This window comes from Triturus cristatus, chromosome 4_1 (genome assembly GCF_964204655.1).
Source record: "Triturus cristatus chromosome 4_1, aTriCri1.1, whole genome shotgun sequence".
Classification (NCBI taxonomy): Eukaryota; Metazoa; Chordata; class Amphibia; order Caudata; family Salamandridae; genus Triturus; species Triturus cristatus.
In genome coordinates this window covers 1,119,265,821-1,119,291,825 of record NC_140585.1, presented here as the reverse complement: position 1 = coordinate 1,119,291,825, position 26,005 = coordinate 1,119,265,821, and the positions used below count along the sequence as shown (strand labels likewise).

General features: G+C 47.9%; 1 protein-coding gene across 2 annotated transcripts in view; it reads left to right on the top strand.

Annotated features, from left to right (window-relative positions):
• PUS7 (pseudouridine synthase 7) overlaps positions 1–26,005 on the top strand; it is a 291,175-nt gene that overhangs the window by 47,468 nt on the left and 217,702 nt on the right. For both annotated transcript variants that reach the window (XM_085654146.1, XM_085654148.1), the window contains exon 5: positions 17,199–17,343. In XM_085654146.1, coding sequence (XP_085510272.1) covers positions 17,199–17,343 — 145 coding nt within the window. The remainder of the gene's footprint in view (positions 1–17,198; positions 17,344–26,005) is intronic.

Genomic DNA, 26,005 nt, shown 5'->3' with positions numbered 1-26,005 from the left:
AATTGCACCCTTTGTATTTAAATCCCCACAAAAAATGAAATTATGACAATCTTCCTTTGTTTCCAGTTCAGTGATCAATACTAAAACTTTTTTCAATAATTTTATCTAGTGTTTTACATGAAGTGATATAAATAAAAATAATCAATTTAAAAAACTGGAATGGCATTTGAGGAGCTAAGCTCTTTTATCAGTAATATAACTCAGGCAGTATACCAGCACCATTTAGAGCTCGTAAGGTTAAAGTTGACTGTGGAGGTTCACAGAGATTAGTCCTCTCATCCCATTTGTTTAACATTTACATACAGCAATTGATAAAGGGATTGACTAGATAAGGGTTCTGTACTTTTCATTCTGCGGATGATTCCAAGATCCTACTACGTTTGGAGAGTGTGGAGACTTCTCAACTCCTTTGTCAAGCCTCAATGCTGTTTGTAGTAGGTGCACACAGCCGCCCTCCCCCAACTCACTATAGGCCCCAGGGACCCCATCCCTGGGACCTTTTTAAAATTAAGAGGAAGGGGGAGCACAGCCGCACTCCACGGGTCAATAGTGGTTCTTGGGACACCGTCCCTGGGCCAAAAGATATATGTAAAGGGGATAGGGGCGCGTTGCCCCCATCCCAGTCCACAAGATTTCAGGGACCCCCATCCCCAGGGCCAAAGTAATATACTTTCAAGAGAGGAGGTGCGTGATCCTCCTCCAAGTGCAGCTGTGGGCCCCGGTGACCCTCAGGGCTCCTTTTTTAGGTCTCGCCTGAGCCAGTGCATGCGATGCTCTGGTGAGACTTTTAGTAAGTCGGCTTCAAAAATCCGACCACACGCTTTTTGGTTGGCCTAAAGCGTGCGGTTATGCGCACGGTTATGCGCACAGGCGCCATCTGGCTTTCCTCTCTCGTCATGGGTCATTAAGCGCATCTCGCAAAGGTCATTAAGCGCATCGCTTGCACGATGCGCTTAATGACCCAATGACTTTCCCATCGCTCATTCCTCCCCAAGTAGTCACTCGTCCGCTTTTCATCCCTCAATTCGTATACTCCCCCCACCCCCCCCCCCCCACCCCATAGGCCCTCCGCTCCCTCCCGCAGTCCCCCATCCACCTATCGCTCTCACCTCTTCAACCGCCTCTCTCACTATTCTTAACTGCTTCTACCAATCCACTCACCTCCTCTCTCTCCATTCTACCCGTCAGTCACCCCGACCGGGACTCTCGTCGGTCTATCCGTCAGTCCCTCACCTATCCACTGATCCCTCACCCATCAACCCTTACGGTGCCTATTACTACTCCAGCCATCTCTTCTCCACCCGCTAATTTCTTTCTCCCCCATCAACCTCTACCTCCACACTGTCCCAATCTGCACTCCTCGCCCACTGCTCTTTATTTCTCTCACTTCTCCAGTCAGTTCCCATCCCTCACTCATCTGTCCGGTTCCTTTCCCTCTCCCGGCACCTCACACTATTGTTACTTTCTTACCTCTGCGCCCTGTACCCCATCCCCAGCCTCTGCACCCTGCTCCTGTATGGCACATCCACCTCACTATTGTCTTCCTCTTATCTTTCTACCCTCTTCCCATCTCTCAATCCCTCCAGCCTCTTCCCATCTCTCAATCCCTCCAGCCTCTTCCCACCACCCCACCCTGTGGAGAGTGAGAGTCAGTCAGTGAGAGTGAGTGGGAGAGTGAGTCAGAGTGAATGAGTCAGTGAGAGAGAGTGGGAGAGTCAGTCAGTGAGAGAGAGTGGGAGAGTGTCAGTCAGTCAGTGAGAGAGAGTGGGAGAGTGTCAATGAGTCAGTGAGAGTGAGTCAGTCAGTGAGAGAGAGTGGGAGAGTTTGTCAGTTAGTGAGATGTTGCCTAGGGCTGTACTCCCCCTGAGTAGAACAAGGATACCACTAGACGATATAACTGATTTGAGGTTTTATTTAGAGTTCTTGGACAGTGTCTTGGTCTCTTTCTCTCCTCCTTCGTCCTGCGAGGCAGTAACAACGTTGTCCTCTCCGTGTCCGGGGTCTTTGTCAGGTGGAAGGCCTCCGAGGGACATGCAAGGAAGGGAATACCAAAATATTAGTTCCTGTCCTGTCAAGCGTTGAGGGGGGAAGGGCAGTGAGGAGTCACCGGGGGTCAGTCACCAACAACACACGTGGGACAAGAGGGACTCTGTGAGTGAGTGTGAGGACTTCCTGACACAGAGAAAACAAAACGATACCTCCAGAAACCCCGTGACCTCCCCACAAAGAAAAAGCAAACTATCTCCCTCCCCGTGTGGATAATAAGCCCAGGATCCGGCCCCGTACCTTTCCCAGCCACGCTCCTCCAGGCGCGTGGCGGGGCGAGACGCTGTGAAGTTGGCCTCCTGGCTCTGCAGCTCTCTCGTCTCCTCTCACTCCGACCTCCGAATCACGTCCTCCGCTCTCCTCCTTGCTCTCCGTGTCCTTAGCTCCGCACTCTCCATCTCCGACCTCTCCACCTCGGGCTTTCGCGCCGTCGTTCATCCCGACTTCTCCTCCTCGGGCTTTCGCGCCGTCGTTCATCCCGACTTCCGCCTTACGGGGTTCGATGGTCTCTGATTGATTGGTCCGCCATCGGTGACGTCATGGAGGCGTCTCTGTTGTCGCGGCGAGCCAGTCCGCGTTAAAGGGACCGCCAGCACCCTGTATAGGAGGTGTAAAGGGCCCGTCAACGAGGGATTTCTTGTAACCTGCCTCTGCTCCTGAGACTCGGCGACACATCCCAACCCCCGGATTTTCCCGATCGGGGGAAATCGGGTATCTGGAGAGAAAGTCCGCATTCCCCTAGTCCAACCCCTTGCGATGTTTAACCTCCAAAGCGATAGGGCTGTAAGGCCAAGAACCAGCGGAGGATTCGTTCATTGTGGCCCTTGTTACGCTGGAGCCAGGTGAGAGGGGCATGGTCTGTAAAGAGGATGAAGGATCTGCCTTCCAAATAGTAGCGTAGGTTCTCCACTCCCCATCTGACTGCCAGACACTCCTTCTCGATAGTGGAGTAAGCCTGCTCCCGGGGAAATAGCTTCCTGCTGATGTATAAAATTGGGCGTTCACAACCCTCAGCATCCTCTTGGGAGAGCACTGCCCCTATCCCAACCCCCGAGGCATCCGTTTGGAGGATAAAGGGCTTCTGAAAGTCAGGGGCCACTAACACTGGGGAGGAGGTGAGAGCATCCTTGAGGGCTTGAAAAGCATTAGCTTCCAGGTCCGTGGGAGCCCGTAAGAGGGGCGAGGCCTGGGCCTTACAGAGGAGATCAGTCAGGGGTCCAGCCAGATTGGCAAAGTGAGGGATAAACCTCCGGTAATAACCCACCAATCCTAAAAACGCCCTAAGGTCCCTCTTTGTTTTTGGGTAGGTCAAAGCCTGAACAGCTGCCACCTTTTCCTGCTGTGGTTTTAGGTTCCCGTCCCCGAGCAAAAACCCTAAATATTTCACCTGATAAGCCACCCGGGATTTCTTGGCATTTATATGGAAACCTGCCTGACAAATGATGTCTAATATATGGCTCAGATGTTGGAGGTGCTCGGGCCATGTTTTACTGAAGACTACAATGTCATCCAGGTAGGCAGATGCATAAGGAAGGTGTGGTTTGAGAAGGGTATCCATGGCCCGTTGAAAGGTGGCCGGGGCCCCATGCAGCCCAAAGGGGAGGACAGTAAAATGGTAATGCCCCGAGGGAGTCGAGAAGGCGGTTTTCTCCTGGTCAGCAGGAGCTAGTGGAATCTGCCAATACCCCTTGGTGAGGTCGATAGTAGTTATGTACCTGGCCTCACCAAGGCGTTCCACTAACTCGTCGACCCTGGGAAGAGGGTAAGCATCCTGTTTGGAGACCCTATTGACAGCTCGGAAGTCTATACAAAATCGGATACTTCCGTCCGGTTTCGGCACCAGGACCACTGGGGAACACCAGTTACTATGGGAAGGGGTGATAACTCCGGTTTTTAGCATCTGTTGTATTTCTGCTTGGAAGGCCACTCGTCGTGCCTCAGGTATCCGATAGGGTTTTTGTTTGACAATAACTCCTGCGGGGGTAGGGATAGTGTGTTCAGCGAGGTGGGTTCTTCCCGGTTGGTCTGAGAATATACCAGAAAACCGAAGTAGAAGAGAATCTATAGCATCCCGCTGACAGGTGGACAGTTCGGGATTGATAGGCACTTCCTTAACGGTATGACACAGGGGAGCGGTAAAGGAGACGGTTTGGGAAGAACCCGGAGGGTTTCCTAGCCATTTTTTTTATAAGTTAATGTGGTACAACCGGGTTTTGGTTCGAGATACCTGTAGAACGTACGTGGTCCTATCCACCTTTTTGAGAACCTGAATGGGACCTTGCCACTCTTTCCTCATCTTTTGAGCAGAAGTGGGTAACAACACCAAGACCCAATCACCCACATCTAGGCTCCTCCATTTCTTTCCCTTATCATAAAAGAACTTTTGTTTGGTTTGGGCGATGGCCCTCAACTTATGTAGCCTGGACTGTAACTGGCGGGTATAATCCAGCAGAGCCTAAGCTTCCTCTTTCCCTTCTGTTTCCCAACTGTCCTTAGTTATCTCGAGTAGGGTTCGGGGTTTCCGCCCAAAGAGGAGTTCAAAAGGGGATGCTCCCAAGCTGGACTGGGTCTGACTCCTTAGCACAAAAAGGACCAAAGGCAATAATTGGTCCCAATTCCTCCCATCCCCAGACAGAAGTTTTTTTAGGGTTAGTTTAAGGCTTCCATTGTAGCGCTCGACTAACCCGTCTGTCTGGGGGTGATATACTGAGGTTTTTATGTGTCTGATGCGGAGCTGGTGGCACACCTGTTTCATGAGTTTTGACACGAATGGGGTACCCTGATCAGTGACCATCTCTCTAGGGAAACCCATCCTTGAAAACACTTCAACCAGACGCTGAGCTATGGCTGTGGTAGTGGCCGCTCTAAGGGGGAAGGCCTCTGGATAGCGGGTAGCATAATCTACCAAAACAAGGGCATATTGATCTCCTCGACTAGATTTGGGTAAGGGACCTATGAGGTCCATTCCTAGCCGGTCAAACGGTTTGCCTATGATGGGAAGAGGTTGCAAGGGGACCGCAGGTGGTATGTACGGATTGCGCCGTTGACATATATGGCATTCTTGGCAATATTTCTGGACCTGTGCATATACACCGGGCCAGAAGAAATGTTGAAGTATGGCTTGTCCGTTTTTTTTCTGCCCCAACGTGCCCCGCCAAAAGGTGGGCATGGGCAAAAAAAAGTATTTGATCCCTAAAGTCGGAGGGAACAAGAAGTTGAAGAACAGCGTCTTCCTTTGCTAACCGGTATAGGAGGCCGTTTCGTTCAACGAAGGTGGGATACGATTTATTCGCTTGGTTTTGTTCGGCCCTGGCTTTGTTCCAGGCGTTGAGAAGACTGGCGTCATTTAATTGGGCAGTGCGGAAGTGAGTATCCCCGGCCCAGGGCTCTGGGGTCAACACGGAGACCTGACAAGGTTCGGGGGAACTGAGCGCTTCCCGCATCATGGAGGCAAAACAGGGATTGTCGGTCCCTAATATGACTGGTTCTGGAAGGTGCGGAAGGACCCCCACTATCGCATTCATACTAGCCCCTGTGGGTGTTTGTAGCTGGATGGTGGCCAGAGGGTATTCCCTAACCTCCCCATGTACACACCTAATGCCCACCCTCCGACCCGGTAGGACCCACGAGTGGTGAATGAGCTCCTGCCTTGCTACTGAATGTTTGCAGCCTGAGTCTAGTAAGGCCCGTACTCCTTTACCCTGTATTTTTACACTCACATAAAACACGGGTCCTGTTTCCTGAGTGAATAGGAGGGAGTAGGGTGCGTAGCTCACGTCCACGGGTTCCTCCTCCTTCTCCCTCTTCTTCCTGCAATAGCGAGCTATGTGTCCCCACTCCCCACAATCATAACACTGAGGAGCTGAGAAAGGGGGGTTGTCTGGCCGGGCTCCTCGGGGCCTTACGGGCTCAGGGAGTGCTTTAGTGGACTTCCGGTCTCCTCTTCCTTGGATAACGTGCTTTGCTGATCGTTCGGGTTCCTTGGGGCGGGGGGGGGGGTCGGCCTTGAGCTCTGGCATAAGATGTGGCCATTTCCACAGCCTGTTCCAAGGTTAAGCCGGCGTGTTGCTTTAGCCAGCGTTGGCTGGGATAGGGGAGTGCTTCGAGGAATTGTTCCAGGTAGATTTTTCCCATTACATCCTCCATACTGGACTCATGGGGTTTTAACCACAGATCAGCCGCTTCTTTCAGTTTAAAGAAAAGAGTCTTTGGTAGATCCCTAGGAGCCCCGCGCTCTTGTCGGAATCGTAACCGGTGAGCCTCCTCGTCCACTCCTAGCCTATCTAGAATGTATTGCTTCACGAGGGCATAGGTAGCGGTTCCATCCTTATTCACTGTCTGATATGCCGCCTGGGCTTCCCCAACCAACAACGGTGCAAGATAAAAGGGCAACCTCTCTCCTGCCCAGGCACTAGCCCGGGCGGCCCTTTCAAAATTTAGAAAGAAGGCCAACGGGTCTTCTCCTGGGGTGAACTTCTGGAGTGGGACCACCGTTCCCGGAGGGGTGGGCGCTCTAGCCTGCCCCAGAGAGGCCATGAGGAGATTCTGTCCTTCGGCCAACTTCACCAAATTCTCAGCTTGGGTTTGGATAGCTGAAGTGAATACGGCCAGGTCGGCTTCCGCTTGGGAGGAAGTCCTCTCTATTGCCCACTCCATCTTGGCCTGTCCTTCCTTCATTTGGTGTATGAGCGTATCCATCCTGTATCGGGTAGAGGCTCACAGTCACTCCTATCTGGCTCGCCACTTGTCGCCTAGGGCTGTACTCCCCCTGAGTAGAACAAGGATACCACTAGACGATATAACTGATTTGAGGTTTTATTTAGAGTTCTTGGACAGTGTCTTGGTCTCTTTCTCTCCTCCTTCGTCCTGCGAGGCAGTAACAACGTTGTCCTCTCCGTGTCCGGGGTCTTTGTCAGGTGGAAGGCCTCCGAGGGACATGCAAGGAAGGGAATACCAAAATATTAGTGGACTGTTCCTGTCCTGTCAAGCGTTGAGGGGGGAAGGGCAGTGAGGAGTCACCGGGGGTCAGTCACCAACAACACACGTGGGACAAGAGGGACTCTGTGAGTGAGTGTGAGGACTTCCTGACACAGAGAAGACAAAACGATACCTCCAGAAACCCCGTGACGTCCCCACAAAGAAAAAGCAAACTATCTCCCTCCCCGTGTGGATAATAAGCCCAGGATCCGGCCCCGTACCTTTCCCAGCCACGCTCCTCCAGGTGCGTGGCGGGGCGAGACGCCGTGAAGTTGGCCTCCTGGCTCTGCAGCTCTCTCGTCTCCTCTCACTCTGACCTCCGAATCACATCCTCCGCTCTCCTCCTTGCTCTCCGTGTCCTTCGCTCCGCACTCTACGTCTCCGACCTCTCCTCCTCGGGCTTTCGCGCCGTCGTTCATCCCGACTTCCGCCTTACGGGGTTCGATGGTCTCTGATTGGTCCGCCGTCGGTGACGTCATAGGAGGCGTCTCTGTTGTCGCGGCGAGCCAGTCCGCGTTAAAGGGACCGCCAGCACCCTGTATAGGAGGTGTAAAGGGCCCGTCAGCGAGGGATTTCTCGTAACCCGCCTCTGCTCCTGAGACTCGGCGACATGAGAGTTTGTCAGTTAGAGAGAGTGAGTCAGTTAGAGAGAGTGAGTGAGTGAGAGTCAGTGAGTGAGTGAGAGTCAGTGAGTGAGTGAGAGTCAGTGAGTGAGTGAGAGTCAGTGAGTGAGTGAGAGTCAGTGAGTGAGTGAGTGTGAGTCAGTGAGTGAGTGAGTGTATCAGTGAGTCTGTCAGTGAGTGAGAGTGAGTCTGTCAGTGAGTGAGAGTGAGTCTGTCAGTGAGTGAGAGTGAGTCTGAGAGTGAGTGAGAGTGAGTGAGAGTGAGTCTGAGAGTGAGTCTGAGAGTGAGTCTGAGAGTGAGTCTGTCAGTGAGTGAGAGTGAGTCTGTCAGTGAGTGAGAGTGGGCGAGTTTGTCAGTTAGTGAGAGTTTGTCAGTTAGTGAGAGTTTGTCAGTTAGTGAGAGTTTGTCAGTTAGAGAGAGTGAGTCAGTGAGAGTGAGTCAGTGAGAGTGAGTCAGTGAGAGTGAGTCAGTGAGTGAGTGAGAGTCAGTGAGTGAGTGAGAGTCAGTGAGTGAGTGAGAGTCAGTGAGTGAGTGTGTCAGTGAGTGAGTGTGTCAGTGAGTGAGAGTGAGTCAGTGAGTGAGAGTGAGTCTGTGTCTGTCTGTCTGTCAGTGAGTGAGAGTGAGTGAGAGTGAGTCAGTGAGAGTGAGTCAGTGAGAGTGAGTCAGTGAAAGTGTGAGTGAGTGAGAGTCAGTGAGTGAGAGTCAGTGAGTGAGTGAGAGTCAGTGAGTGAGAGTCAGTGAGTGAGTGAGAGTCAGTGAGTGAGTGAGAGTGAGTCAGTGAGTGAGAGTGAGTCTGTGTCTCTGTCTGTCTGTCAGTGAGTGAGAGTGAGTGAGAGTGAGTCAGTGAGTGAGAGGGAGTGTGTCTGTCTGTCAGTGAGTGAGAGAGTGAGAGTGAGTCTGTCTGTCTGTCAGTGAGTGAGAGAGTGAGAGTGAGTCTGTCAGTGAGAGTGAGTCAGTGAGTGAGAGAGAGTGGGAGAGTTTGTCAGTTAGTGAGAGTTTGTCAGTTAGTGAGAGTTTGTCAGTTAGTGAGAGTTTGTCAGTTAGTGAGAGTTTGTCAGTTAGTGAGAGTTTGTCAGTTAGTGAGAGTTTGTCAGTTAGTGAGAGTTTGTCAGTTAGTGAGAGTTTGTCAGTTAGTGAGAGTTTGTCAGTTAGTGAGAGTTTGTCAGTTAGTGAGAGTTTGTCAGTTAGTGAGAGTTTGTCAGTTAGTGAGAGTTTGTCAGTTAGTGAGAGTTTGTCAGTTAGTGAGAGTTTGTTAGTGAGAGTTTGTCAGTTAGTGAGAGTTTGTCAGTTAGTGAGAGTTTGTCAGTTAGTGAGAGTTTGTCAGTTAGTGAGAGTTTGTCAGTTAGTGAGAGTTTGTCAGTTAGTGAGAGTTTGTCTGTTAGTGAGAGTTTGTCTGTTAGTGAGAGTTTGTCTGTTAGTGAGAGTTTGTCTGTTAGTGAGAGTTTGTCTGTTAGTGAGAGTTTGTTAGTGAGAGTTTGTCAGTTAGTGAGAGTTTGTCAGTTAGTGAGAGTTTGTCAGTGAGAGTGAGTCAGTGAGAGTGAGTGAGTCAGTGAGTGAGAGTGAGTGAGTCTGTCAGTCAGTGAGAGTGAGTGTCAGTCAGTGAGAGCGAGTCTGTCAGTCAGTGAGTGAGTGAGAGAGTGGGAGAGTCAGTCAGTGAGAGTCTGTCCATGAGAGTCTGTCAGTCAGTGAGAGTCTGTCCATGAGAGTCTGTCAGTCAGTGAGAGTCTGTCAGTGAGAGTGAGTGAGTCAGTCAGTCAGTGAGAGAGTGGGAGAGTCTGTCAGTGGGAGAGTCTGTCAGTGAGAGTGAGTAAGTCAGTCAGTGAGAGTGAGTGAGTGTGAGTCTGTCAGTCAGTGAGAGTGAGTCTGTCAGTCAGTGAGAGTGAGTCTGTCAGTCAGTGAGAGTGAGTCTGTCAGTCAGTGAGATTGAGTGAGTCAGTCAGTGAGAGTCTGTCAGTGAGAGTGAGTGAGACTAAGTGAGTGAGTGGGAGAGTCTGTAAGTCAGTGAGAGTGTGTCAGTCAGTGAGAGTGTGTCAGTCAGTGAGAGTGTGTCAGTCAGTGAGAGTGTGCCTGTCAGTGAGAGTCTGTCAGTCGGTGAGAGTCTGTCAGTGAGAGTCTGTGAGAGTGAGTCAGTCTGTGAGAGTGAGTCAGTCTGTGAGAGTGAGTCAGTCTGTGAGAGTGAGTCAGTCTGTGGGAGTGAGTCAGTCTGTGGGAGTGAGTGGGAGAGTGTGTGTCAGTGAGAGTCTATCAGTGAGAGTCTGTCAGTGAGAGTGAGTCAGTCAGTGAGAGAGTTTTGAGTCAGTGAGAGAGTCTGTCAGTGAGAGTCTGTCAGTGAGAGTGAGTCAGTGAGTGAGAGTGAGTGAGTCAGTCAGTGAGAGTGAGTCAGTGAGTGAGAGTCAGTCAGTCAGTGAGAGAGAGTGGAGAGTCTGTCAGTGAGTGAGAGTGGGAGAGTCTGTCAGTGAGTGAGAGTGGGAGAGTGTCAGTGAGTGAGAGTGGGAGAGTCTGTCAGTGGGTGAGAGTGGGAGAGTCTGTCAGTGATTGAGAGTGGGAGAGTCTGTCAGTGATTGAGAGTGGGAGAGTCTGTCAGTGATTGAGAGTGGGAGAGTCTGTCAGTGATTGAGAGTGGGAGAGTCAGTTAGTGAGTGAGCCAGTGAGAGTGAGTCAGTGAGAGTAAGTCAGTCAATGAGAGTGAGTCAGGCAATGAGAGAGTCAGTCTGTCAGTGAGTGAGCCAGTCTGTCAGTGAGAGTGAGTCAGTCAATGAGAGTGAGTCAGTCAGTGAGAGAGTGGGAGAGTCAGTGAGAGTGAGTCAGTCAGTGAGAGAGTGTCAGTGAGAGAGTTAGTGAGAGAGTGGGAGAGTCAGTGAGAGAGTGAGAGTGAGAGTGGGAGAGTCATTGTGAGTGAGAGTGTGAATTAGCGTGTCAGTGCCATCCTGAAATGAAGGCCAAGCATATAGTCAACTATGTCCAGTTTGAGTTCTTTGAGAGGCTTCTCCCAGCCCTGCCTTATCAGACTTAGTGGACCTCTTACATAATGGACAAACAGAAGTTCAAAGGGACTAAAGACCACTCCCTTCTGTGGCACCTCTGTGTAAGCAAAATAGCGGCATGGCTAAAAGTCATTCAATCTCCTTCTGTGTTTTTCAAGGAGTCCCATGATCATATCTTTCATATTGTTGTTGAATCTCTCAATTAGACCATTGGTTTGTGGGTGATATGGTGTGGTAAATGTATACATCACCCCACACTCGGCCCACACAGCGTTTAGGTAGCCAGACTTGACATTGCTACCTCTGTCTGACACCACCTCCTTATGGAAGCCCACTCTAGTAAAAATACTTATGAAGGCTTTGGCAACTGCAGGAGTAGTGACAGTCCTAAGAGGTATTGCTTCAGGATACCTGGTGGCATGATCCACTACCATCAGTATGAATCTATTCCCTGAGGTTGTTTAGGTATTAAGGAGACCAACAATGTAAATCTCTACCCTCTCAAAGGGTACCCCTGCCACTGGTAGTGGAATTAAGGAGGGGCCTTGGTTTGCTACCTATCTTGTCAATGGCACGATAGATAACACAGGAGTTGCAAAACTCCTTCACTTTCTGGGACATACCTGCCAGTAGACGTGGGTGACTAACCTACTCCAGGTCTTCGTCTGCCCAAGGCACCCAGCTAGGGGGATGTCATGCGCTAATGAGTAAACACTCTGTGTATTGCTGAAGCACTACCACTTTCCCACTTGCACCAGGTTTGGGGTCTCTGGCCTTTATGTACAGGAGTCCCTCCCAATAGGTTCAGTGGGCCACTGACTTCTCGCTTTACCTGGTCTCTTGGAGGGTTGGGCCATTATTCCAGGCTCCAGCTCCTCTTTTTCACCCTGTGCTTAGCAACCCCTATCTTTAGGTCACCCCCACCATAGGTCTTTCTCAACACCCTAGTTTTGACCCAGCGGTAAGCCGTCTTCCCCAGCTCTTAGGGAGAAACCAACACTAGATCTACCAAGTAATGATGTAGTTTTTCTGATGTACAATTACTTAACAAGTGTTCTTTCATCAACAGATTATAAAGCCCTTCATAGTCTTGCACCTTATTAACCTTCAACCAGCCACCTAGTGTTTTGACTGAGAAGTCAGCAAAATCAAACCAGCACTGACTCGAGGTTTTGTGAGTCTCCCTGAACCCTAATCCTGCACTCTTCAGTGGTGAGTCCAAAGCCCTCAATCAGGGTATCCTTCATGACGTCGTAGGACACAGCATCTTTCTCGTCAAGCATCGGCAGTCTATCCCAGCACTTTCCTGAAAAAAGCTCCCACAGTAAAGAGCCCCTATACTTTTGGTTGAGCTTTCTCATTTTAAAAGCCCTCTCAAAGGCTGTAAACCATTTTGGGGTCTCATCAACCTCAATAATTTTGAAGGGCTTGAGATCAAATATTTCCTCTCTATCTCTGTTAATCTTATTGCCACCACCATTCATGGGTGCTAAACCCATCTCAGCCCTTTCTTTCTCTATGGCCAGGATTTTGGCCTTCAGGGCTACTCTTCTGGCTAGTCTCTCCAGCTCCTGGTCTGGATCCTTTAGTTCTTCTGTGGACCTGGAGTGGCGTGGCCCTCGGGTACAATTTTAGGGAAGAGGTTCTTATAGTTTTCCTCTTCCTCTGGGGTCTTGGAAGGTGAGCTATCACCATGAAAACGGTTGTCAGTCTCATCTTCACTGCCATGGTCATCTTCAATATTGTCTGTGTGCTCTACTCTTGCCTGGGCTCTATCAAACTCAGCAAGCTACTCCTTGAGTTGTGCTTTGGTTGGTTTAGACCCAGTTGTAGAGGCCCTTTAACTTCTTCACACCAAGTTGCCGGTAAGGGGTCAAGTTGAGTTCCTCGACTCTCTCCTCTGAGGTTGACCTGTTTAAATGTAGTTGGACCTTTTTAGAAAATCTACACAAATTCTAAAACAGACGTTAAAGGCCTAACTACTGGTATACTTTTTAAATCTAATACAGGTTGGTCTGGGGGAGGCCCTAACAGTTCATATGAAAAAGTTAGCAAAAAATGGAAAAGAATATTTTCGACTATAGTCAATTGTGAATTCCTTATCGCTTCACTACCAATGTAGGAAGCTGGCTCTCTGTATAGTGTACCAAAATAAAGTGCACTGTGCAGAGTCCAGGTATCCCTTAGTGGACGGGGGCTTGCTCTAGCAATCCCAAGGTGATATATTTGTGGTAGTGTGGTCGTGCAGTCTTAGGCTTTCAGAGGGGTGTTGCACACACAAATGAAATCCAACACCAATTTAGAAAAATAACATGTATTTTTAGCTTTATTTAGACACCATGGTCTATGAGATTAGGTAAACACTTTTCGAGTTAGCGATTTTCAAAACCCTTACAAAATACAGCTGTCCGATTTGAGGCATGAGCCTCGAACAATGTAATGTTATCCAATGTCAGAAACGTACACTGCATAGGGTCACTTGCAGTTGACTTACAGGGAAGGTCTTCTGGACTTAAGGAAAGTAGTGGCCAAGGTCTTTAGAACCACCAGCAGTTTTGGGTTACCTGCCCTGGTGTGTCCGGGTGCAGAGGTGCTGGTGGCAAGGGTAGCCTCGAACGCTACCTCAGAAGTCTATGGAGAAAACTGCAAGCAGAGAAATGCTGCAAGTGGAAAGTTTGGGTCAAGTCTGTCGGAACCCAAAGTGGGATCAGTTCTTGAGGGTCTCTGGAGCAAGGGTGCAACGTCGGTAGGCTTGAATTCAGGCTGTGGGACTCTGGTGCAGAGGTGTTTTGTCCGGCGGGTCGCTTGCGTTGGACGTTCTCACTTTTGAGGTCGACTTGGAGATTGGGACAAAACAGGACAGCAGTTCCACTATTCGTGCTGGCCACGGTGAAGCTAAAGTCCCTTGTTGGCAGGTCGGTCTTGGTGGTGTTTGTGTTACCATCAACTATACACAATATCAACGGGAGATACCAGCTGCCTACAACAAAGGGATATAGATAAGCCCAGAATGGGTCATGGTTATATATGCAACCATACACCAAGACAGACAATGATGAATTTAAAGAAAAGCAATCAAGAAAAAAGTAAGATACACAGTATCAGTTTATTTTAATATAATAAATCAGGATAATAATCAATTGAAATCAATTTTTTCACAAAATAGGAATGTATAGGTCCCCACACTAAACAAAACAGTCATACTTGCATTCATTCCCACAGCATACTCATATATTCAACAAACACATAATCAAAACATATTGGTTCATAGATAGGTTAAAACAATCGAAATCTGAGGGATAGCAATTCCAATAGTCTTGTGTTCTCCCAGTGGTAAGGGGAGACTGAGGCCCCATACCCTATTAAGGTACTGATCCTCCCTTCCATCTGGATTAGTTGGAATTTTCTCCATCACCTAATGTCTTTATCTGATCTCTCCTGCACCTTTTGTTATCTTTGTTTCCTATGATTCCACGGGTGCTATGTTGGGCTCTATACTCTCATCTCGCCTTGGTTTTCTACCTTCGTGAAGGTTTTTCTTGGTGCACTTCATTTATTAAGTATGGCTATCTCCTTTTACCATACCATCGTATTTGGACCCCACCACGACTGACACTGGTCCTAGATCAATATATAAAAAAACTCTTTGGATTCCTAGTTTATCAATGAAACTACTGTTTGATTTGTTAGACAGTGACTAGCGATTTTCCAAAATACATATAAAGCCTATGTGCTATTTAAGTTTTCTTTCTTCATGCTCTTATTGTTTTTAGGTGCTATTGTGTGTCCCACACGATTGTAACATCTACTGCCCTGATGAAGGTGTAGCCCCCTGTGGGCCCAACACCGAAACGTGCGTTGGGCTTCATTGTCTCTGGTGTATTTGGAGATCCTGTCTCCCCTTACCACTGGGAGAACACAAGACTATTGGAATTGTTATCCCTCGGATTTCGATTGTTTTAACCTATCTATGAACCAATATGTTTTGATTATGTGTTTGTTGAATATATGAGTATGCTGTGGGAATGAATGCAAGTATGACTGTTTTGTTTAGTATGGGACCTATACATTCCTATTTTGTGAAAAAATTGATTTCTATTGATTATTATCCTGATTAGTTATATTAAAATAAACTGATACTGTGTATCTTACTTTTTTCTTGATTGCTTTTCTTTAAATTCATCATTGTCAGTCTTGTTGTGTGGTTACATATATAACCATGACCCATTCTGGGCTTATCTATATCCCTTTGTTGTAGGCAGCTGGTATCTCCCGTTGATATTGTGGTTACATTTTCCCCTGCACCACCTGCCTACTAATCCTGCCTTCAGGGGTCTCCCTTTATATTGGACCATCAACTATACACTTCATGGTTGCTGCAAGGGGTCTGGCACCCCGGGTATTGATGCAGGGCAGCTTCTGGGGGTTCTGGCATCTCCAGACTTGGTGGGAAGACGTATCTTACCAGCTGGCGCTCGGTGACCTGCTTCTGGGCTGTTGCTGCTCTGGGGGACCTTGTGGATCAGCAGTTAGGTGAACTGGACATTCCGGTTGGTGCCTGCAGGCAAGTGGCTCTTACACTTCAAGGGAGATGTTGATGGTTGACAAAGTGCTGGCAGCCCTCTGAGACTTTTGGAGGATACATAGCTGCTGCTCGATTTGGGTCTTTGCAATTGTCAAGACAGAAGCAGGCAGCCAGGCTTTGGTGACAAGTCCACAGCTAGTCTTCAGTTCTTGCAGTTTTCACCTCTTCCTTGTCCTCCTTTTTTGGTCAGGTGTATCTGAGTTCCAGTGTCAGGGGACCACCTAAATACTGACTTTAGGGATGTTAAGGGGAGTGAAGGATAGTAGCCAATGGGCTGCATACCCTTTGGGTCCTTACACCTTCCTGTGGGGAGTGGGCATAATCCTGCCCCAGAGTTCCTAATTTCACCAAAATCAAAATAGTGGAACCCTTCTTTCGTGGAGACCATCAGGCAGCCCACCTTAGGGGTGTGTCTAGCCTGGTGGTGCAATATGCATACTGCATAGCTAATTTCCCACCTGTCCTGGTGCCAAATGGACCTCAGGGCAAGGGGTGGCATCTAGCAGGACTGGGGAAAGCCAGGGTCATCTATCAAAGGGGGCAGGGACTTTGAAGTCCCTGGCCTTGGTATGCTAAATCACTAGACATCCTTCTAGAGGAGGTGTGAACACTTTCCTCCGAAGAAGGCATTGTGTCTGGCCTTATATAGTGTGGGCTCATAACTGCAGGGATCAGAAACTTGTCTGTGGTGGTAGGCTGGACAGGAGCACTCAACCAGCACACTAGAGGACTAATAGGTTTCAGGGGAAACCTCTAAGGTACCCTCTGGGTGCATGTCATAATAAATCCAGTACTGGAATCAGTATGGATTTATTAAGACAAGGTGTTTGATACCAAACACAATAGGTTTCAGTGAAGCCATCATGTATCTTTGGAAACTCGTAATGACCAATGCTCAGTAAATATACTCGAGATGGGTTCCCTGTTCACTTGTACCATCTGGTAATTGAACTAGATAACACAGGGGCATATCTGCTTATGCAGATATGCCCTCTCATGTAATATAATGCACCCTGCCTTAGGGCTACAAGGCCTACTGTAGGGGCGATGTGCATATATTACATGTAGTGACTTTGGCATGGCACACCGTGAGTTTGCCATGTTGTTTTTTCACTCATGGTTTGCACCATGACACGCAATCTGCGACGGCAGGCTGCATGCAATTTATGGGGCGACCCTAAGGATAGCATAATTCATCCTTAAGGGTGGCATAGTATATGCCCTAGGTACCACGGGTACCACTTACTAGTGACTTACAGGGTTGCCAAAGTGTGTGCCAATTTAGTGACAATTAGAACATTTTACCTAATTTTAGGGAAAGAGCACTGGTGATTGATTAGCAAGGACTCAGTGCACATCAGTCGAAAAACATCAGTAAAATTGGTAAAAAGTGGGGGTGATCATGACAAAAAGGGGCACTTTATAGTTATTTGATTCAGTTGTGCAGGAACCTTGCTAACCTGCCACCCCCCCCCCCTCCCCCCCCAACTAAAGTGTAAGTTGAAGGTGTCAGACTTACCAGGATATGAACTGACAGTGCACATGCCCCTCAGCGTTCCTTGTGCGACCAGCATTTTGTGAGGGAAAGAAGCCCCCAAATCAGAGCTGATCCTGCCAGTAATCTGAGTGGGCAGGCAGCTGAGCGCTGACTTCCTCTGCCGGCCCTGGGGAAAACCCTAGTGGCAACCAGTCCATGCTGTCAGTATTGCAGATAAGCTTAAAAAAAATCTTAACGACATTAATCATTAAGGGTGTCAATTGATTTCAGCATTTTCTTTCATTGCTCTTTGGTGCCTAATGAAAGCTTTAAGGATTTAACTTCTTAACTTTCAAGTGGGCCTCATGATTTTCTGTGTGTATTAAAACCTGAAATTGTGGTTCAAATGTACCTATTTACTGTCATGTCGCAACCTGCGAATTCTTTAACCCCATTAGGTCTTGCTATGCAATGACCAGATTTGCATGGTTATGTTTTTTTGATAGGTGTTGGAGGACTCAAAAGAAAAAAGAACTGTTATCCATCAAGCAATCAAAAACTTGTTTCCTGGATTGGAGACAAAGACAGAAGACAGAGATGGGAAAAAATTCATTGTTGCATACCATGCAGCAGGGAAAAAAGCACTGGCAAGTAAGTTATTGTGAATGCAAAACTCAGCCTTTGTGCTGCTGAATCACTGTACCATTCAGAATGGCATGTTCATTACTTGTTAATGGCTGTGTTGTGATGGGAAACAAAAGCATGTCATCTGATAGATGCTTCATTCAGTTGACATATATTTTCTATCCCAAAAGGTAGAAAATGCTGCCCACCATTGATGACCTGTTTTTTTCTTGGTTTAACTGGACATTAAGTACTTTTTTATATTTTGATACTTGAAGTATGAGTGGCATTGTCACTTCTTCACATTCTCTTATTTGTGTTTCCTCTTGATTGCACACACAAAGAGCATACTGCTCCTTCATCCTTTTCCATCTTTAAACTGTAACCTTTTTTACCAAATCTGTTTCCGGTGGGATTTTTCCTGCTACGTGGGTTCGACAAGTTGGCTATGCAGTATACAAACCAGCCACTTCTTTGCCCCCGCTTACAAAAAACTGTTAAGAAGTGGTTAGTTTCCATGGGTTTCCCTTTTAGTTGATTGGTTCAGTTAGCCAATAAAAGCTGTCATTCCTCGAACCCCAACCTTTCAGTTTTTCATTCATGTTGATAAAGGGAATGTAGGTAACCATTCCATGATCCACAGTTGAAAAAAATAACTGTGTTGACATAGTGTGAATTCTTGATTTTTGGACTATTGGTGTCTGAAAGTAGGGGAGGGCTTGTTATTTCATTCCACCCACCCTTATTTACAGTGGTGAATAGTAGTGAATAGGTTAGGCGATATGCACCACAATTGGAATTCTGTTTCACTCATACGAAGTGTTCGCCTTTGGATTACTCCTGTCTGTCCAGAGTTTCTTTTCTTTTTCTTAACTCATGAACCATTCCGAGTTGCGGACACATCTAGTATCCTTGGTAATCTGAAAAAGCCAACCATCCATTGCATTTTTGCTGCCATCAGTCTTGCTGGTGATATGTTTTTCGTATTGCTTCAAATGGAATCAAAGACCATGCTATTCAATTTTTCAACATCATCTTCTGGGATTTTCATCAGTAGGGCCTAGGGTAGATAGAATACATGAGTAAGAATTTTTATTTTAAAGATAGTCATCCTCTCAAACTACAAGATTTCATGTCAAACATGTCTGTAAATCTTTCTGCATCTCAGCTCATTACACGCAGTAGCAAGGTTTATAAGTCATAATAGTCTTTTTTTTTTATGAATTTGTTTGTTGTATTGGAGTATGACAGGTATATTCTACATGGGTCCATACATTACTTCAATGCTCAATGATAGGTAGCAGATACATCAGAACCTCTAAGTAATTTATACATTTGATTTCCCTTATATCCCTCTTTCTGTTTGCTTAGCTCAATGAATATAGTCATCTTTGGAAATAGTCACACTTAAATGTTTATTCTTTTAGTGTTTGCTTAGAATTTGCTGTGGCCATGCACCCTTCTTGAAGGTGAGAAAAATGCATGTATCTGCACGGTTCTAGGCTGACTGGAGTCTGCATCATTGAGTATTGTGATGCCAGTTCTGTTACAAACTTGGGCCCTGCGGTGTAGCTATCGATAATAGGGCATGTGTAGTAGCAACAAGGTCCAGGAGTGTGAGGGGCCCACTTCACCCCATTTAGTGACTAATGTTCAGTACCAAACCAGGTGTTGGGGCCCAGTTTCCTTGCTTGCATTAGGGCTCACAGTGTCCTTGCTAGGCCAGTGGTTGGGTATTGAATGGTTGGTTGTAATAGATGGTGGGCGTAGAAGAGTTTATTGTATTTGAGCTGTGGTGAAAGTTACCAGTTGTTTGATGTGACTCGTTTACCCGTTAGCTCAGCATTTCAGTTTTTCTAGTGCATATTGCGTCTCTGTGTTAATTATAACTTGGTTAACCCATAGAGAGGGGAAGGATAGAAAGAGAAGGACATCCACAACTGGATTAGCAGACAAACAAGGTGAGATTTTTTTCCTTTATTTGGAGGGAGTCAAGGGATCGAATCAAAGATTATGTGGTGATGGACATATAATAGAAAGACACCAGAAGAGAAGTTAACAGAAGCTAGCTGGTGTGGTGAAGAGTAGTCAGAGGATAAAGCCTTGCCTTTTGCGTCCCTTTCCCTTCCCTCTGCTCCTTTAAGTTTGAGCAAAGGAAATAGATCACCACCGTGAACAGTGGAGATGGTAGTTGGGTACGCTCAATATTAATAACTGTCACACAAGTGTAGCAGCATGCGCCTTCGGTATACTGATCTTACCTCATGGTTGTTGCCACAAGCCCTTAAAGGTTCTCTTTTGTCCTGGAAATATATCAGATGGATTTTGTGCATGATGTAGACGTTTATGGTCTACTGTTTAGGCAGTTTTATACTATGTCCTTTTTAAAATCACGAACAGCTTCATAACCGGACTCTGACATTGGTTGTTTTATTCAGTTTTTTACAGTTTGAGCTTTTGTTTGCAGGAGTGGATCTTAGTTGGAGATTTCAGAATGTTGGTTTATTTAGAAAAAAGGCGCGTTCATTTAACTAATTTTTTCGCCTGAAAGTGGTAGTTGTTGCATAATAACGAGATGCAATTCTGTATCCCTTGCATAGATGTTACTAAAATGCCTCTTTCACAAGGTACTTGCCACAGTATGCATGCATTGTGCAATGTTGTGCATGTCTTCATTCTTTTGGGTTCCGTAACTCAGAAGTTTGTTGCCACTTTTTCTATGTCCTGTGCCCTTCTTCTGCATGTATTCACCCATTGCAAGATCCATAGTGAATGTACAAATGGTTTTTGGGGTCTTAATTATATGCTACATATGACACAATTCAATTCTTATCCATGTTAAGGCAACATTTAAGGCCATTTCCCTGCAGAATAGGGGGTTCAAAGAGTGCACAGTCTACTCTTCCCAATGCTCAGGGGGTTCCTGCATTTGTTCTGGACATTGCCATGCAGAACATCGGCTCACATGCAGCACCCACCCATCATCTTTTAGAAAAGATGTTAAGCGGATAAAGGGCTGAGTGGCATGTCATGGAAAGCACCTGAACTTCGCCCCCTGGTTTGCAAGTTGCTGTGAAGAATCAAAATTTGCCTAGCATCGTAACGGTAAGTTTCAATTCTATTAAGGACACAGAGGCTCAGATTATACTTTTCTTTCTCCGCCTTTAATAACATACAACTTTCACAGCAGCCAGAAAAGCATCAATAAATCGTTTTTCTCGAATTGTCACAAGAAAGAAACGGAACCAATCCATGAATAAAGATGAACAAAGCATGAACAAACTGCAACTCCCATAATCCCAAGGGAGGCTCCATAACAAGTCCTTTCACAGTGTCCATAACTACACATAGTCCCTCCATTTTGGCTGCCCCTCCTCTTTCTTCGCACGAGTCAGGCCATATTCTCACTGGTCTTGTTTTGCACCGTCATTTCCTAAAACAGAGTAGAGACAGCGTAAGGTTTTCTAAGGAAAAAAACCTTAAACCAAACAGTCAATTACTACTTAACAAAGTGTCCGCAATAAACAATCATCTCAATTATGATAAGGCACACATTGGCCACAATAAACAAAACCTGTTACTTGCGAACATACGGGTGGGTTCGCACGAGACCGTGCCCCACGTGGGATAATCCCGCCTCCGTGTCCTTAATAGAATTGAAACTTTCGATTCTAGGTCAGGACGACCGTTGGCTCAGATTATGCTAGTTTAACCACCAACCAACTGCCACCAACTGAGCGACCTCCAATACCGGTTTGAAGTAAAACCTCTTGAAGTTAGAATCCGAGGACCAATCCGCAGCATGCATCAAGTCCTCCAAACGGGCCCCCAGGGAAAAAAGCTTTTGAAGCCATTGCACCCCTGGTGGAGTGAGCCCCAAACTGCTTTGTGTCAATGCCCGCTTCCTGCATGACCCAACGCACCCACCTGGCTATAGTGGGGGAAGAGACTGCTCAAGGCAATAAGCAGCTGACGTTCACCCAGAGGGTGGAATTCTTGAGTTATATCCTCATAGACAGTTCACGACACACAACTTTGGAACATCCAGAAAAGCTGGATACGAGATCGTCTGGGTAAGGGACTTAGTACGACGACATACCGTGAACGTGACCCCTTCCGGGAAAAAAACTCTTGCAGAAATATCCAACGCACGCACATCAGAAACTCTCCGACAGGAGTCTAAACACAAAAGCATGGCCAGCTTGGATGAGATTTCCTTCAAAGAAAGATACTTATTTGGATGCCAAGACAGAAAAAGATTCAAAACCAAATTGACGTCCCACAGGACAGAATAGCGCGGTTCCAGGGGCAACGACAGACGTATACGCCGCAGGAGCCTACAGATAAAAAGATGTTCCCCTACTGGAGCCCCTTCCACTGAGCACTGCCCTGCTGAAATCGCCGACCTCACCACATTAATTGAACGGTACGTATGCTAGGCGTCTGTTGCCAAGTCCGCTAGAAAATTCAAAATTGGAACGACACCTGTGACACCAACAAACCCAACTTGTCCAGGTGGACCGATAACACTTTGTGGTGCGGTCTGCCCAAGCCTTTGACTGGAGAGCCTCAGCCGGTCTCGAAAGGCCTGGGAGCGACCATTGCTGCCTGAAATCTGCCACGCCACGAGGTGGAGAGACCCCTGGGTGACCAGATGATGCTGCTCCCCTTCCGGATTCAGAAGGAGATGAGGAAACTGGGGGAGTAGGTTTGGAGAATCCCAAGAAAGTTCCAGAAGAACCGGAAACCAAACTTGAGACCTCCAACATGGCGTCCCCACCACCACCTCTGCTCTCTTTGGGCCGTTGTTCTCATAGTCATTGAGAATGGGGGAAATGCGTAACCCCTCTCCTGACCCCAATCCTGTAGAAACGCACCCGTAGCAATAACCAGCGGATCCGGCCTCCAGCTGAAAAAACGCGAGATCTGGTGATCCAGGTGCGATGCAAAGAGGTCCACCGAAAACGGTCCCCACAGGTTGAGTAACCACCTGAAGACCCGAGGGTCCAGCTTCCACCGGCTGGAATCGTGGAGGTGCCTCGAGTGCCAATCCGCAACCTGGTTGTTCTGGCCCGAAAGGTACTCCGCTGTTACAGAGATGTGATGACCCAGGCAGAAATCCCCAAAATCCTTTGCCAGATTCGCCAAGGCTCGGGAGCGTGGCCCTCCTAGATGGTTGACGTAGCGGACTGCGGAAACATTGTCCATCTTTAACAGGACACACAACCGCACTCTGTCCATGGTCCAGCACCGAACTGCGAAAGAACCCGCTAGGAGCTCTAGACAATTGATATGCAAGGTCTGCTCTTCTTATGACCAAGCGCTTCCGGTGGAGAATTCTCTGCAGCGGGCCCCCCAACCCGACCTGCTGGCGTCATACTCTATGACCAGGTCCGGAACAGAGCACCTTTGTGAAGCACCAAGGTGCCGGAGAAAGACCGAACGGAAGGGCGGTGAACTTGTAAACCAGATCCCTCCAGCAAAACTGCAGAAACCGATGATGAATAGGGACCACCAAGTAAGCATCCTTGAGGCCCAACCTCACCATCCAATCGGACGAAAGCAGAATGTCCCGGAGGAGGTGAATATCCTCCATCTTGAAATGCCGGTAAATCCACCACCCGCTGAATTCCTTGAGGTTGATAACCGTGCAACACCCCCCATCTGGTTTGTCCATCAAGAAGATGTTGCTCAGAAATCCGTTGGGATGCAGAGCTGACCGACAAACGGCCCCCTTGCGAAGCAGAGCAGAGACCTCTTTGTCGGCCAGCTGTGCATCGACAATTGAAAAGGAAATGGGACGAGGGAAACCCTGTAGTTGAGGGTGCTCGTAAAACTCGATATGAAAACCTTGGATGGTTTGCAAGACCCAAGCGTCTGCCGTAATAGCTGCCCAAGCGTCTTGGAAGGCCACCAACCGACCCCCGATACGCACCTGTGCCGCTGGTAGAACACTTACCGCTGGAATTACCGCCTCCGGCGTTGTTCTTGAATCCTCCATGACCCTTAAACCGCTGGCCTCTCGTGGGGTAAAAAAGTTAGTGTAGTTGGCTCTGGTATTGTACTGTCCACGACCGGAGCCTTGTCCCCTGTTGGGGTTTTGTTGGTACCCATGGCCGGCCGAGAGCCCCTGCCACGACCGGCCCCGTGGAAAACCCGGGGGTGGGAGACCCTCTTTATGTCGGACTGGGCCTTGTCCAGCAAGGTAAACGTAGCCACACATTTACCTAGTTCTTTTACAAAAGGGTCCCCGTAGAAACCCCCCTGCTCACCCGCCTCTGAGGAGGCCAATTCCCCAAGTTTCGGGTCCAACTTAATCAACAGGAAGCGGCAACGTTGACAGGGCACAATTTGCATTGCCCATAAAAATTATCGCCCGCTGAGCCCAGTTGGAGAGCACGTCAGTGGAAATAGGGGATCCTGACACCTTAGCCTCTTCTGCCATATCTAATATTTTGGTCATAGGGCCAATGGCATCCAAAAGCTTATCTTGGCATGAACGCCAAGAGCGATCAATGCCCTTCTGGGGATCTTTCATATACTTAGCCAAGAAAGTGGCCATCTTGGAGTCTAACTCCGGGGTGAAGGCCACCTTCCCCTCCAAAGTGGGCCTCGGACACTCCACCCTCAAGCATCCCCAAGCCTCCCTTTCCAGGGGCTTGCGGAGGTGACCTGCCACAAATTTGTCCACCTTGTCACCAGGAGCCCAAGCTGCAGACCGGGGATGAATAATCTCATTCGGGTCCAACATGCCCAAGTCATCCTGCGGTGTTGAGGCGGAGGGCACAGCCGGGCGCCATGGGCATGAGGAACCTGTCTCATCCTCAGAATCTGCTTGTGAATCCCCATCAGGATCCGGAGAGGCCGGGTCTGGAGACCCAATGGGCTCCTCAACAGGAGAGGCGGCAGGTGAGAGGGGGGGCAACCTTAGCAAGGAAGGTCTTTTGAGGCACGCAAACTCGTCCTTATCCACCCCTCCAGTACCCTGCGCTTCCTGAGGGCAACTCTTCTGCTCAGGACAACTCTTTTTCAGAGGGGGAGGGATCGACAGCAGGAGCAGGAGACTCCATGCGGGCCTCCACCAATTTTGCGCACTCCCGAACAATCCTGTCAGACAGGCGCTGTTCCATGGGCCCAACCACCTCATTCACAACCCTATCAATAGAGGAGTCTACAGCCTCAAAAAAATCATCATCATATGGAAGGTACTCCTGGACTTCCTCCTCCTCATACACATCATTGTGGTCCATGACTCAAAAAACGAAAACAAAGGCTATTAAGGGTTAACGGGGAAAATCTGGGTGAAATAACCAGCAATAGTACTTTTAAGAGTGCAGTACACTTTACTTTTCAGTTTAGGGAAAAAAAAACGAATAATTATTGGCAGGCCGGAAGACTGCAGGACTTTCCACCGAGCCCCAAGGACCGCAATAGGCGCACCTGCCTCTCGTGCGTACCAGCCCTCAGTGGAAACTGGCAGAGCCAAGCTACCTCCCAGCACACCACTGGACAGAAAGTGCAGGAATTTCGCCCAGAGGCGTCAATGCGGGGCCAAGCCGCACTGCGGACCCCTGCCGGGGCATCACAAGACGAAAATGCCAAGGAATACAAACCCCGCAGGGCGTAGTGGTGAGGACAGCAGGGGACAAGTCTCGCTCCGGGCCGACTCACGCAGCACAGCTCCTCTTCTGAGGAGACCGCGCTGCAGGAGCAGCGAGATGGGCCAGACCCCCTAGCGGGCCCTCTGAAGCACCGCAATTAAGATGGCGCCGACCGCGTAAGGAGTGCAAACACTCCCGCGGTCGGCCGGGAATCTGCAGGATGCAAAATGCTTGCAAGCACACACCCCGGCATGAAAGAACTTTAAATATACCACGATCTACACATTAGACAAGAAGCAAGGAAAGTGTGACTTAACTGGCTGCGAAGAAAGAGGAGGGGCAGCCAAAATGGAGGGACTATGTGCAGTTATGGACACTGTGAAATGACTTGTTATGGAACCTCCATTGGGATTATGGGACTTGCAGTTTGTTCATGCTTTGTTCATCTTTATTCATGGATTGGTTCCGTTCTTTCTTCTGACAATGAGAGAAAAAACATTTTTGATGCTTTTCTGGCTGAAATTTGTATGTTATTAAAGGCGGAGAAAGAAAAGCATAATCTGAGCCTCTGGTCCTGACATAGAATTATGCTTCATAGAAAGAAAGTACGGTGAGGGAAGTTTAAGGTGATATCTTTTGCAACACCAGTCTTATTTTTAACTCGCCCTTAGATGCATTGAAACATACACAGTAATACAAGCCAGTAAATCTCGCTTTCTAAAAAATGTAACAGACATTTTGGCTTTGCCTATGCTTCCTGTTGATGCTAAAGAGCATTGTTGAAAAGAAAAATGCAAAAAATGTAAACCAAAATCTGTCCCCAGTGTGATGACAAATGTGTGTTCATGCGTCGTGAGTCTGTGGCCATTTAAAAAACATATATATCATTCCAAGATGGCAGCCCATCTTGGAGCACTAAATTAAACAAAAATAAATGAAATGTTGCATGAAAGCGCACTTTGAAAAAGGAGCGTCCTGGTAGCAAATTGCGGCTGACCTGTCCTCCTACGATAAAAAAAATGAATTAAAAAAAAACAGATCTGGGAAGGGTGGGAGAGAAACATAGGAGGGGGTAAGCCAATTAGCTC